The sequence below is a fragment of the Oryctolagus cuniculus genome, chromosome 11 (assembly GCF_964237555.1).
Source record: "Oryctolagus cuniculus chromosome 11, mOryCun1.1, whole genome shotgun sequence".
In the NCBI taxonomy this organism is placed as follows: Eukaryota; Metazoa; Chordata; class Mammalia; order Lagomorpha; family Leporidae; genus Oryctolagus; species Oryctolagus cuniculus.
The window spans coordinates 74,449,971-74,463,114 of record NC_091442.1 but is presented as its reverse complement, the minus strand read 5'-3'; the positions used below and the strand labels follow the sequence as shown (position 1 = coordinate 74,463,114).

Here is a 13,144-nt window from a genome sequence, read left to right as displayed (position 1 = left end):
TACAAAAACACAAGGAAAATATTTTAAAGGCAATTAACCTAACCAGCAAACATTTCTTAATTTTATAATCTCCTAATAAATTGGAAAATAAATATATAGATATATATTTTAAAATATATGTCTAAATAAAGTTACTCAAAAGGCTTACACAAAGCTGGAACAACAGGACTGGAACTTTTTTTTTTTTTTTTTTTACTATCTTTTTACATATTCACCAACACACTACAATGCAGTGTTTCTGTTCTGAAATAATTACAGGGTTTAAAATTTTAAAAATAAAACAATGGGGGCCAGCGCTGTGGTACAGCAGGTAAAGCCACTGCCTGCAGTGCCAGCATCCCATATGCGCATCGATTCAAGACCCAGCTGCTCCTCTTCTGATCCAGCTCTCTGCTATGGCCTGGAAATGCAGTAGAAGACAGCCTAAGTCCTTGGACCCCAGCACCCGTAAAGGAGTCCTAGAGAAGCTCCTGGCTCCCGGCTTCAGATGGGCCCAGCTCCAGCCATTGCAGCCATTAGGGAAGTGAACCAGTGGATGGAAGACTTTTCCTCTCTCTCTCTGCCACGGCCTCTCTAACTCTGCCTTTCAGATAAATAAATCTTAAAAAAAAAATTGAAATTATTTTCCTATCCCCTAGTCTATTCCAAATCCTCATCTAGAAACCCTATACTAATGTATATGGGTGGGTAACTCAAGTTTCTTTGATGCACACATAAAAGGCCATTAACTTACGTTTTTTGTTTTTGTAATTGAGTTCTTTCCTCCTTGGTACTGTCCCAAGGAAAATAACCGAGAAGAAATTTCCATGCTTGTTTTCTCAATGCATGACTAAGTCCCTGAAGAAAGCACACATATTAAAACATATCAGTAAAAAAGAACCGAATGAAGTTCACAAAACTTGCCTCTAAACAAGAAAACTAGTATTTTAAGAGGTTGTTTTATACACCAGAATCGTCCAATTCATGTTTTCACTTCCAGATTCTTAAGACATGAGCAGCTGTCAGAAAGCTTAAAGAATGCAAAATATACACTGACTGCAAAGCAGATGGACACTGGGACTGATGAGGCTTTTTAAGCCAACCATACTGAATAAGGCAAAGGTCTCCTTTTCATAAGCCACAGAACTTTAAGAGTCTCTTCCCCTAGATCTGAGAGTTTATTCCCAATCCACAGGGCCAGCATAAGCATCTCACTCTGTCCCACTCAATACAGGAATTTTAAAGTATCATTCATCCAAAAAACAGACATTTATTCCTTCCCCTTTAAAAAAAAAACATGAATACTAGCAGGTCATAATACAATCCATATTAGAGTATTTGAATTACCCCTCTAAATATCATCTGCTTCATATTATCCACATTTAAAATTCTTCCTTCAGAATCAATGTTTTTAGTCCACTCTTCCAGTGTTACTGGCTCTCTCCTTTGAACAACAGGTCGTTCTCCCAAATCGATCTAAAATAAGATAAGCAATAGCCAGTACATCTTTAACCAGTAAACTTCTATCAAGGTATATAAAAACTAAATCTTAAATGCTTTTTTTGAAATATAACTTCTAATACTAATATTTTCATCTGCCAGTGTTTAGTTTATAATCTATAATAGTTAGCAGTATATACATCTACCTCCTCTTCTACCAAACACACAACTGGGTCACAAATACATAGATTGGAAATCTCACAGACTACAAACATTTGGTATTTTAAAATGAATGTTCTCTACTATTTTAGGTTTCAATCACATAAGCACAAAACATACAACATGTAAATTCTGTAATAAACTTTAAACCAAATGGTATGTGGGATTATTTAAGAGAAAACACAATTATTCCATTAATCATATTCAAAAATTAGCTTTTCTTCCAAACTGAAGTTCATTCAATTTTATTCTCAGAACTGATTCATGACCCATTAGTTCTACTTGGCAGTTTCGACAGGTTTTCATTCAACTAACAGATGCTAGTAATTTTAAAAATACCATTTGCAAGATAAGTCCTTTAATTAAGTACTACAATTTAACTATATAATTGTCTAACAATGTACAAGTCAAGAATTGTAGCACATTCAGAAGTTTTGTTGAGCATAAAAATTTGATAAAATTTGAGACCAAAGACTTCCTTACTTGAAGATTCATAGGAAAACAGAAGCCCTAAAGTAATAAATCAACTAACAGCTCTGACACCTACTTTAAAAAAAAAAAAAAAGGCAAATTTAGGGACAGAACTAAGAGGTAGCAGGCAAAGACTCACTCACTGCTATGTACTCAAATGCAACAGCATGTTCACTATTATCAAAAGGCTCAAAGGACAGAGATACATTAATATAGACAAACCATAAGACAGAAAACACACCAAGAATTTGGTGGCAAGACACATACTACTTGTCAGATCAAACCCGTAAGTCAGCGAAATGCTCTAAGAAGGATTATGGGAAACAGACCAGTATCACTAAAACTGAGTTTCAGTTTTCTATAGCACTCAGTACACATTCTCCTGTCACAATGGAATATTACATTAATATAGATATCCACTTACTCTTGTGATGACTTCAAATCCAGGCTCTTCTTGTTGATTTATCTTTAGACCTGGAATCGCATCACTAAGAAAATCCGCCATTTCTGAAGGTGGTCGTTGATGTGTAGAGGGATCGCTGCCTCTCAAACTATCAAAAATGTAGTTTGTGACTTTGGAAAATCCTACCATAGTTGCTGTATAAGGATCCTTTTTAATTTTCTATGTTGCAGGAAGAAAAATGTTAGCATTAATTCAAATAAAGAATAAAAGTATTTCACCATGGGTTAAAAAGCAAAATTTTTTACAAGGAGAGAAATCAGAACTAAACAGGATATTCTAAGATTATCTTCAAATTTTTTTCTAAAAAGAAAAATTTAAATTTTCTAAGCCAACTTTTTCATTTGGTTAAAACAGCATAGGTGGCAAGTTAATGCTATTGATTGAACTGATAAATGATTTGCAGCCTTCATTCAATCTGCATATACCAGAAATATATGCAGTGCTTACTTTCAAGTGGTGAATGGCCCACAACAGCTTTCTTCTGTCTAGCAGTCCTGTCTTCACACACACACAAACAAAAAATAGCTCTTGAAATGTGCACTACTATACTAATCTAACACAAAGATATTGGATAGCTAAATTTAAGTTTATAGTATATTGATATTGGTTGGTATTTTAATCGAACTACATTACTAGTAGATCATGCCAATCAGAATAATTTGTTCTGAGATAGTGCTGTCCTGGAAAAAAAGCAAACCTTTTCTACCGTTAAATCCTAGGTAACTTGTAACTCTCTACTCATTCATACTCAGCAAAAATACTTATTTATTAAGTAAATAAACTTAATTTATATTTAATTTATATAAGTAAATAAACTTATTAAGTAAATAAAATAAATAAAAAATCTTTTCCCTCACTTTTTATCTTAAACAGTATTTAGTTCTCTAGTCCTCTTTTTTAAAATGTTCCCTCTTTATGTTGTTAATCTCTACATCCTCAAAATCAAGAGTAGCTGGGATATTGTAATCACTCAGACATTTGTTACGTGGATGAATGAATGAATCAACAACCACCTCATACTTTACATAATAATTTGAATGAACTTATGCCTGTGTCAAAGATACATTTTTTATCTAAATCTAAGAACACATTCAAATACTTTCAGGAGAATTTGATTATCATGACTCCAACACGATCAACTGAAATGGTAATGATTCAAACCAGACTTCTTCCTAAGTTGATTTCAAAGTAGATAACCCTGTGATACTTCACCTAATCAAAGAAAACTATGAAAACTAAAATCTACCCGATGTCCAGTATTATGATAAAGGAAAAACTGCCCTAGGAGTACCAAAAAACCAAGGAAACTTCTAAGTCCTGCAAATAATATAGGAAATAGCACTGTTTTTATAAAATTAGAGAATAGTTCTATAAAGATCACTCACACACGCACACACACACACACACACACAAACACCTGCCTCATTCTGTGTCCTCCTTGAAAGCAGGAGGTAGAAGGTATATAAAATAATGGAGTTAAACTAATAGCTTAATACAGTAAGAAACATACTTGTATTAAACCATATGCTGGTTCATCAAGGAGATTTTCAAAAGACTGTGACAGACTCTTATTTTGACAATTCACAAGGAGTGTTCTTTTATCCTGTGGAGATCTGTAACCAAAAAAAAAAGGGGGGGTGGAGGAATTTGTAGAAAATACTAGCACAGGACATCACATACTATTTGAACAATAACTAACAGTGTTACTTTTCCTAACAAAAGAGACTTTTTAATGTCCAGATTGAGAAGTTACCCAATAATACATTAGCAAATACTTAAGTGAGCTCTAAACCTACATGATACAGGAAATACCAAATTAACAAATACTAATAAATTTTATGTAACAAATATCAAACATGAAGTGTACTTTATTTTAGACAAACCCAAGAAGTATAAATTGTAATGAACGCCAGTTCTTGTTTAGAAATGGAAATAGAAGGGCCTACAATACATCTGATTTTACTAGCATAAAAACTAAAGCCAAAACATACTTTAGGATTAATCAGTATAAAGTAAATACTACATAGGAAAATGTGTCTTCTTTTGAAATGATTTCCAACTCCATTCCACAGCCTGATGGTATTACAGGAAGATTAAAAATGCAAGATAGAAAAGTTATTTGGTAAAGGTCATTAGTTATGCTAACCACAACTACAAATACACACATGAATAAATTTAATCAGATTATGTATGGCTCAGACAATATGTTTTTAGTTCTTGCTTATTAAGCTCTGGATGCAAGTCACTCCCCACACTTCTTAGTAACTACAGAATACATAAAATGCTTTCCAAATAAATGTCTAATTTCAAGTAATCAAACTAATTATCCAGGCTTCCTTCTATTCAATAAATTTTATGACAGTAATTCAGCTATAATAAATTTATAACTTTTCTATTTAAAATAAAAATTAAATGTTATTTTGGTGCTACACACCTCTATTATAAATGTTTCAGATAAAATCTTTAATAACAGTTATCTCTTCTCAATTCTAACCTAAGGATGCAACAGTAATGTTGGAGGGGATATGAAATCCAAAATAGGATCTTACTCTTACAGCCAGAAACAACATTCCATCCAGAGACAATCATAGCTAATAAGCCCCTAGGCTTCCTAAATGGAGCTGAGACTGACTCATTGCCCAGAGGAAAAAATAATACTTTTTAAGATATTCCATTTTTATTAAAAATGTTCTTCTGAACATTGTGGGGTGGTGATGTTTAAGATGAAGACTTATGGTTCTTCCAATGCTTTTTTTCTTTTAAATGTTAAGTCAACTTAGATGTAGCATCATGAAAGAGGTTAATCCAGGAACAAAAATTGTTTTGTTTTTCTTAGCACAGTGCTGCTGTTACTGTGGTTATTTTGTTTCTAACAATAAACTAAGTCAAATTATTTCTTTAAAACCCAAGTAAAAAGTAATCATGAATAGCCAAATAATGCTTATGCATGTAGCCAGCAACAAACATGCAACCTTCAGCTACCTGAGCTCACAGTAACCACTAAACTGAAAATGAGAAGAAATTACTGTCTTACCAATGAGCAATCACAAATACTCTAAAAATGAAACACTTTGTTTTTCATACCCAATACCAATAATCTGTAACAGCAATTGAGAGCAAGCTCTAGAAGAGATACAAAGACATTTCACAGCGCTGAAGAATATCAGCAAAACGTAAAAACATACATCAAGGGACAAGCAGCACACTGGTTGGCAATTGCAGAGCTCACTAAAAGGAACACTGCCACTTCAGATTATTACAGCGATGTTCCTACCTGCCCAGTTAGCGCACTGATCAATCCAAAGACATTTATTCTGAGAAACTGACCTTTCATCCTAACATTATTCAAGATATTCAAACTCACTGCAGCAGTAAGAAAAACTTTTAAGAATGCTAACCAGTTAACTGCCATTACAGCCTACAGAAGATTTTAAAGAAAACCCTGGTTTAACATAACAGAAGTATATCTGTTGCAAATTCTGAAGCACTTCTCAGGCTTTGGAGTCAGTGTCTCCCAAAGACCTTAGAACACACAATTTTTAATTGAACAATGTGTGCTGAGATGGAGCAGTAACTATTTTATATTGTTATTAAGAATGCTCAATATTTAAAGCTGAAGAAATAAAATAGCATTGTAAAAGGTATCAATAAAAATTAAAAACAGGTACAGGATATTTGGAACAAAATTTTAGAAGTAGAATCCAATTTTGTAAATGGTTGATGCTATATAATGACACAACCAATTGGCTTTTTCGGGGTGAAATGTGTTACCACTTGGATATATATGTATGATGGAAAAATGGCCCAATATACTAAATAATTTAAAGGAACCAATATGCTTTATTCATTTCCTGGCAAGAAACTTGATTAGACAAATGTATTTGTGGCTCATTGTTTTTTTAATTTGAGAAAGAAAAACAGAGCAAGACAAAATTTTCACTTCGACTAATTCACTCCCCAAATGTTCCCAAGGCTGGGGGGTTAGAAGGGGTTAGCAGGGTGGCACAGACAGGAACTCAACCCAGGTCTCCAACGTGGGTGGCAGGAATCCAACTACTCGAGCCATCATCCACAGTGTGTAGAAAGTAAACCACCACCACCCCTCCCCCGCCAGTGTCACAGAATATACAAAGTGACTGAAATTAGGCAAGTAGCTTTTGAAATAGTCACTTCAGACAACTATCTCTTCCCCCAATAATAGCCATAGAATAAACAATAATTAAGTCCAACAGGAAGAAAATAAAGTGTACAGAGGTCAGTCTCCCTCTGTATGATTTTTTTTTTCCTTTGACCAGAACACTAAAGACCTCAATTAAACCCTTAATGCTCATCTGGTCCCACTTTATCCTCCCCTTGGTTGACTTCATTCTCCCCCAGTTTCAATTACTACTGCATACAAAAAACCCCTACATTGTGCGTTCTTATAGTGCCATATATGTCTTATTCAGAGCACTTACTACAGCTGAAATCTTAGTTATTTAATGAATGTTTATTACTAAAAAGTCCATGAAGACAGGGGACATGATCTTTTTTGATTACTTCTACCTTTCCAGGAAGTACCACTACCATATCTAATACACAGCAGGATCTCAAAAACAAAGTTTCTGAATGAAAAATTATGTAGGGAGGACTACATTTCCCAAAGCTTCATATATGCAAATGGAAATAAGCACTTGAAGAAACTCTCCCTCCCAGGGACCTGTCTGCAGAGACTGGAAGAGAGGTGCATGCTTGGCATACCCTCTTCCAGGTTCACCCCTTCTCTTGGATCTGTCTGCCAACAGAGAAGGTGTTCTCTGCTCTGCTTTCATTCTTGTAGCAAGCAGAATGTCTTCACTGGAGTCACCCGTGGTTGTCCGGAAGTGACAATAACTGGATGAGTTTGAAATTAATTTGGGAGTGAATTATTGTGTTATCACATGTTTAAGCCTCACTAGAAATGGTATTTGTATCACCATCTCTAAATCATATTTACTTCTCATTTGTTTACAAGTTCAGAAAAGGAAAAAAATTAACACATAACCCTGTAACTTGCCTAAGTCGTTGTCCATACTATTCTTTTTTTTTTAACTTTTATTTAATGAATATAAATTTCCAAAGTACAGAATATTGATTACAGTCCATACTATTCTTAAACCCACCTAGACTCCTAATTTCTCTTTGGAGTTATACAAAACAAATTTATAATTTATTTCTCATAATAACTCTTTCAAAATTGGTTCTCAAACTGATCTTATACCATGCCACTTATTCTTTCACCTGTTACTTCATCATCTACAATGAACCAGGTACCATGAGTAGGAATAAGGCAGAAAATAAAAACAAGATGTATGAATTCCCTTGCATTCTAAAGTAGAACACAGAAGAAGTAAACAGACAATATTATCTTTTTCTGTTAAGTGCCATGAAATGAGAAAACAAGAAAATGAGAGAAAGAAGAGAGGCAGGTACCTGCATTAGATAGGAAAGGGAACAGCTAAGGAAGCCCCTCTGATGTGATATAAAACAGATTCCTGGCCGGCGCCGCGGCTCACTAGGCTAATCCTCCGCCTTGCGGCACCGGCACACCGGGTTCTAGTCCAGGTCGGGGCGCCAGATTCTGTCCCGGTTGCCCCTCTTCCAGGCCAGCTCTCTGCTGTGGCCAGGGAGTGCAGTGGAGGATGGCCCAAGTGCTTGGGCCCTGCACCCCATGGGAGACCAGGATAAGTACCTGGCTCCTGCCATCAGATCAGTGCGGTGCGCTGGCCGCAGCACACCGGCCGTGGCGGCCATTGGAGGGTGAACCAACGGAACCAACGGCAAAGAAAGACCTTTCTCTGTCTCTCTCTCTCACTGTCCACTCTGTCAAAAAAAAAACAGATTCCTAAGGAATCTTAAAAGGAGAATATTCCAGGAAGATGAGACAATATACATAAAGCATCTAAAGACAAAAAAGCGTTTAAAAGGTTTTAAACTGGTTTAAAAAAAAAAAAAAAAACCTATGTGGCTGGAAGACAGTGGCATGAAATGAGGTTCAAGAAATAAACAGAACTAAAAGCAGGCTCTCACTGACCATAGGAAGCAGCTCGAATTTTACTTAATGTGTGTTGGGTCTCTTCAAGTTAAACTCACACCCTTCAAACATTTTTCATAAAACCATGTTTATCACTCTCCTTACACTGATTATCTCTTCAATGCAGTGTAATTAGCATATTTAAAATGCAGTGCTTAAAACTAAGCCTATTTGTCCGATATATGATCTTACCAGCAAGAATACGGGGGGGGGGGGGGGGAGGGGGGGGCAGCATTGTGGCATAGAGGATGAAGCCTCTGCCTTTACCATTAGTATCCCATATAGGTACCAGTTTGTATCCTGGCTATTCTGTTTCCAATCCAGCTCCCTGTTGTTGGCCTGGGGAAAGGAGAAGATGGCCCAACTGTCAGGGCTTCTGCCACCTACATGGGACACTCAGATGAAGCCCCTGGCGTTGGCCTGGCCCAGCTCTGACCATTGCAACCACCTGGGGAGTGAACCAGCAGATGGCAGACCTCCATCTCTCCCTCTCTTGACTTTCAAATAAATAAATAAATCTTAAAAAAAAAAAAGAAAACAGAGGGCCTACCATACTTCCCTCATCTTTGACCTTATGCTTTAATCAACAGTCTCAGTTCAAATGAGTTCCTTCTTCAGTCTGTCAGAACACTGATTGAAACTAAGCTTATTATGGTGCTAAAACCCACAAGTCTTTAACAACTGATACTTCACATACAGTAACCTTCTGTTCCAATCATTATACCATCTCTCTTGAAATCCCTCAATGGTAACCTGTTCACAGCTTCGAGTTCAAGATCAAGACCCTATTACCATAAACCAGGCCTGACTTTCTTATACTTCTTGGTAGGAAACCAAGTGCCTAAAGTCAGACAGAGATGATCAACATAGCAGGGGAGAACATCTTGCCAGAAAAGATACTCAAAATCTTCCAACTTGTAGCCTTACACAATCTAAATTTAGGCACGGTGTTAAACTCTACTATAGTAAAGTGAGGACTTTTTTTTAAGATAGACTTTGAGTCAGAGTTACAGAGAGAGAGGGAGAGACACAGAGATCTTCCCTTCAATGGTTCATTCCCCAAATGGCCAAAACAGCCAGGGCTGGCCCAGGCTTAAGCCAGGAGCTTCATACAGGTTTCCCACGTAGGTGGCAGGAGCCCAAATACTTAGGTCATCTTCTGTCGCTTTTCCCAAGCCATTAGTAAGGACTTGGATAGGAAGTGGAGCAGCTGGGACACAAACTGGCGCTCATACGTGATGCCAGCATCACAGGTGGCAGCTTTACCTGCTATCCGCAATGCTGACAAGTGAGGACATTATTAATGAAGATAGTAACTATATCCTATGGTTTCTCCAAGCTAAAAACCTCAACTTCACCCTTCTTATCTCTATATATCTAATTATTCTCAAATCAAATCTTCATACTTCTCCAATGAAAAGTCTGCAAAAAAAACTCATGGAAAATGTGCATTACGAAAAAATGATACAAGGATTCAAAAATGTTTTCACAACAAAACCAACTTTTAATTCCACCTTCCATGAACTTCCTGAAGTACCTTAGTACTTCTAGTATGCCTGCCATTCTCCTACTTCAGGCAACCTTAACCTCATCTGGAGGATTGGAACTACCTGCTAACAGGACAAGATCCTTCATACTCCGTCCTTTACTTAGAACTTCAGCCTCATCTTTAACTTCCCTCCACTCTGCAGACCTATAATACCAAACCAGTCTGTTCTGCGATTATGTCATGCTCGTGATTTTCCCACCTTCTAAAATATCCCTTCTTCTAAAATGACTCCTTCCCCTTCATGCTAATGGTCCACTCATTTTTCAAACCCCACATGCTACTTCTTTGAGAAAGTCTTCCTTGATCCTGACCCTTAGTCTAAATTACATACCCCTCTCCTCCTTCCTGAGAAGTTCCAAAGCACCTTGTACTTCCTCCATCTTAGCTCTTGAGTTTCAGCTGCCATATACTTCTTGGCATCCTTCAAAAGACTGTACATTCTCAGAGATCAGGAACACGCCTCTTTTGTTCACTACGTATATCAAGCAACTACCATAGTGCTTAGCATGTTAAAGATACCCAAAAAACATTTGGTAAGAGCAACACTGACTGTGGATGTACAGATGTACACAGGTATGTAAATGTAAGACAAGATGTCTGGAAAGCGAGAAGGCCCTGTTTTCCAACATATAAATAAGTCTGCTAAGAACTGGGACTTGCCTGACCTAAATTCCAATAATACAAATAACTGTATGTTTAAAACAGAAGATAGAAAGGTAAATTAGTAAATATATAAGTTATTATGTGTTATAATTCATCTAAACATAAAAATACTAGTGTTCTTTTTAAAATAGTAATAAAGTAGCTAAGTCTCAAAATCAAATTACTAAGATGGCAACATGTTATTAAGTCACTGCTCAGAAAAAGTCTCCCAGGAAAAACAAAGCAGCTTGTGCCCTCATATGCACATAGGTCACTGATGCTCAACAAGTCTGTGCTGGGATTAACACAACAATCCAGTTTCAATAAGTAGAAAATAATTTGATACTTACTCACACAACACCACATATTTTTCAAGAGCCTCAATCAGTAGTTTGCTATCTCCTTGATGAAAGTGCAGAGCAGGGAGAACGACGTCATCCTTTAGACAGAATACCAAATACGACCAGCCCATACCCTCTTTGTTTTGCTTGATTGATTTCAGGTCTGTCAAACTGAACAGGAATGACCATTTGCTTTTCCCATTTCTATGACTTGGAGCATCTTAAAAACAAGAAGTGGGGCAAAATATTTTTGTTCACCTTTTAAAAAGGCACTGACAGTGTTCTTCATGACTGCATAACAAGTATTGTTGAATACAGGGAACCCCTATAGCACTCATGGTACTAAGGCTCCCACATGTACTAGAAATGGCAACACATACTTTGTTGAAAAAATTTTAAGTAATTATTCCACTATACACGAATTCAAAAAATGTTATCCCTATGTAAAATAGAAGGTTTGCCCAAAAACGAACATGACTTTGGAAGTAAGCCCACTTGATTCAACTTGCGGCACTACCATCTTACTAACAGAATGATTTGGAGAAAATAACTGAATCTCTCAGCCTTTTTTTTTTTTTTTTTTTTTTTGACAGGCAGAGTGGACAGTGAGAGAGAGAGACAGAGGGAAAGGTCTTCCTTTGCCGTTGGTTCACCCTCCAATGGCTGCTGCGACCAGTGCACCGCGCTGATCCGATGGCAGGAACCAGGTGCTTTTCCTGGTCTCCCATGGGGTGCAGGGCCCAAGCACCTGGGCCATCCTCCACTGCACTCCCTGGCCACAGCAGAGAGCTGGCCTGGAAGAGGGGCAACCAGGACAGAATCCGGCTCCCCAACCAGGTCTAGAACCCGGTATGCTGGCACCGCAAGGCGGAGGATTAGCCTAGTGAGCCGCGGCACCGCCCTCAGCCTGTTTCTTAATCTGAAAAGTGGAGATAACTATACTTACCTCCAAATGTCATTCTAAGAATTAAGAAACAATACTTGTCAACTAACACAGGCCAAGCAAATAGCAAATACTCATTAAATGTTAATCTTTCCATTCTCTACAAATAAGAAGAACATTATTCTCTTGGAGAGCCTTTTTAAAAAAAACTTCAATTTATTTTCTTCCTTTTGTAATTATTTTTAGGAGACTATACTGATAATGAAAATAAGCATGTTGATATTAAAAAACAAACAATGGAGTGACCATACATTTATTTAAAAAACTAAATAAGAAAGAATTGATGATGAAAAAATAACCAAGCTGTGAATACTTCAAAAAGAATAAATACATTCAATCTTCTTGCTAAATTAATGTTCACAAAATTAAGACCTCAGTTCAAACAATAGTTACGTAAAATACAACACTTTCAGAGTTTTTGGTATGTTTATAGAAGCTAAAATTCTATATTCATGATCATTATCGTAACTGATAACAAGCAACTTAAAGATTAACTATTTAAACAAAAATATATTTTAAAAGGAAAAATGTTACCACTTTTCTTACTAATGTTATCTTATTATTTCTAATTAAAATGGCAATTTATTTCAATAATTTAAATTATTGCACTTAATTTAACTCATGTCTCTGAAATCTAAAAAAAAAAAAGACTTCAATGTTATTTCAAAAGAAGTATCATGTTATCCTATTACTTAAGGCCTTTAATTACATCTCACATTACCAATTCTAAAATGAAAAACTACCTGAGAGACAGTTACTCACAAGATTTAATCAAAATACGGATCAGTACTGGCCTTGATGTATGTCACCTTTGTAAACAGTCAGGAACCCCATAGCTATCTCCATAATCTCCAGCAACTCCTAAACTGACAGAGCACAATCTACAGCTTACAAAGAGCTCTATCTGTAAGGAATACAGACACCATAACCTTTTCATGGACACTTTAACAAGTTTCACTTGAAGTAAGTTTGGAAAGGCTAAAGCAATTTCTCCTTAGATACTGACCTGTTTGGCTTCCATACCTGTTTAGATAATAATGTCATA

General features: G+C 36.4%; 1 protein-coding gene across 4 annotated transcripts in view; it reads right to left on the bottom strand.

Moving 5' to 3' along the window:
• TBC1D15 (TBC1 domain family member 15) overlaps positions 1-13,144 on the bottom strand; it is a 72,064-nt gene that overhangs the window by 30,442 nt on the left and 28,478 nt on the right. For 2 of the 4 annotated variants that reach the window (XM_051845670.2, XM_051845671.2), the window contains exons 5-10: positions 11,166-11,376; positions 4,083-4,185; positions 3,020-3,070; positions 2,534-2,731; positions 1,327-1,455; positions 734-837 (exon numbers count right to left, since the gene is read on the bottom strand). In XM_051845670.2, the coding sequence (XP_051701630.1) occupies positions 734-837; positions 1,327-1,455; positions 2,534-2,731; positions 3,020-3,070; positions 4,083-4,185; positions 11,166-11,376 (796 nt within the window). The remainder of the gene's footprint in view (positions 1-733; positions 838-1,326; positions 1,456-2,533; positions 2,732-3,019; positions 3,071-4,082; positions 4,186-11,165; positions 11,377-13,144) is intronic. The other 2 variants (XM_051845672.2, XM_070052639.1) reach the window with 1 other exon arrangement.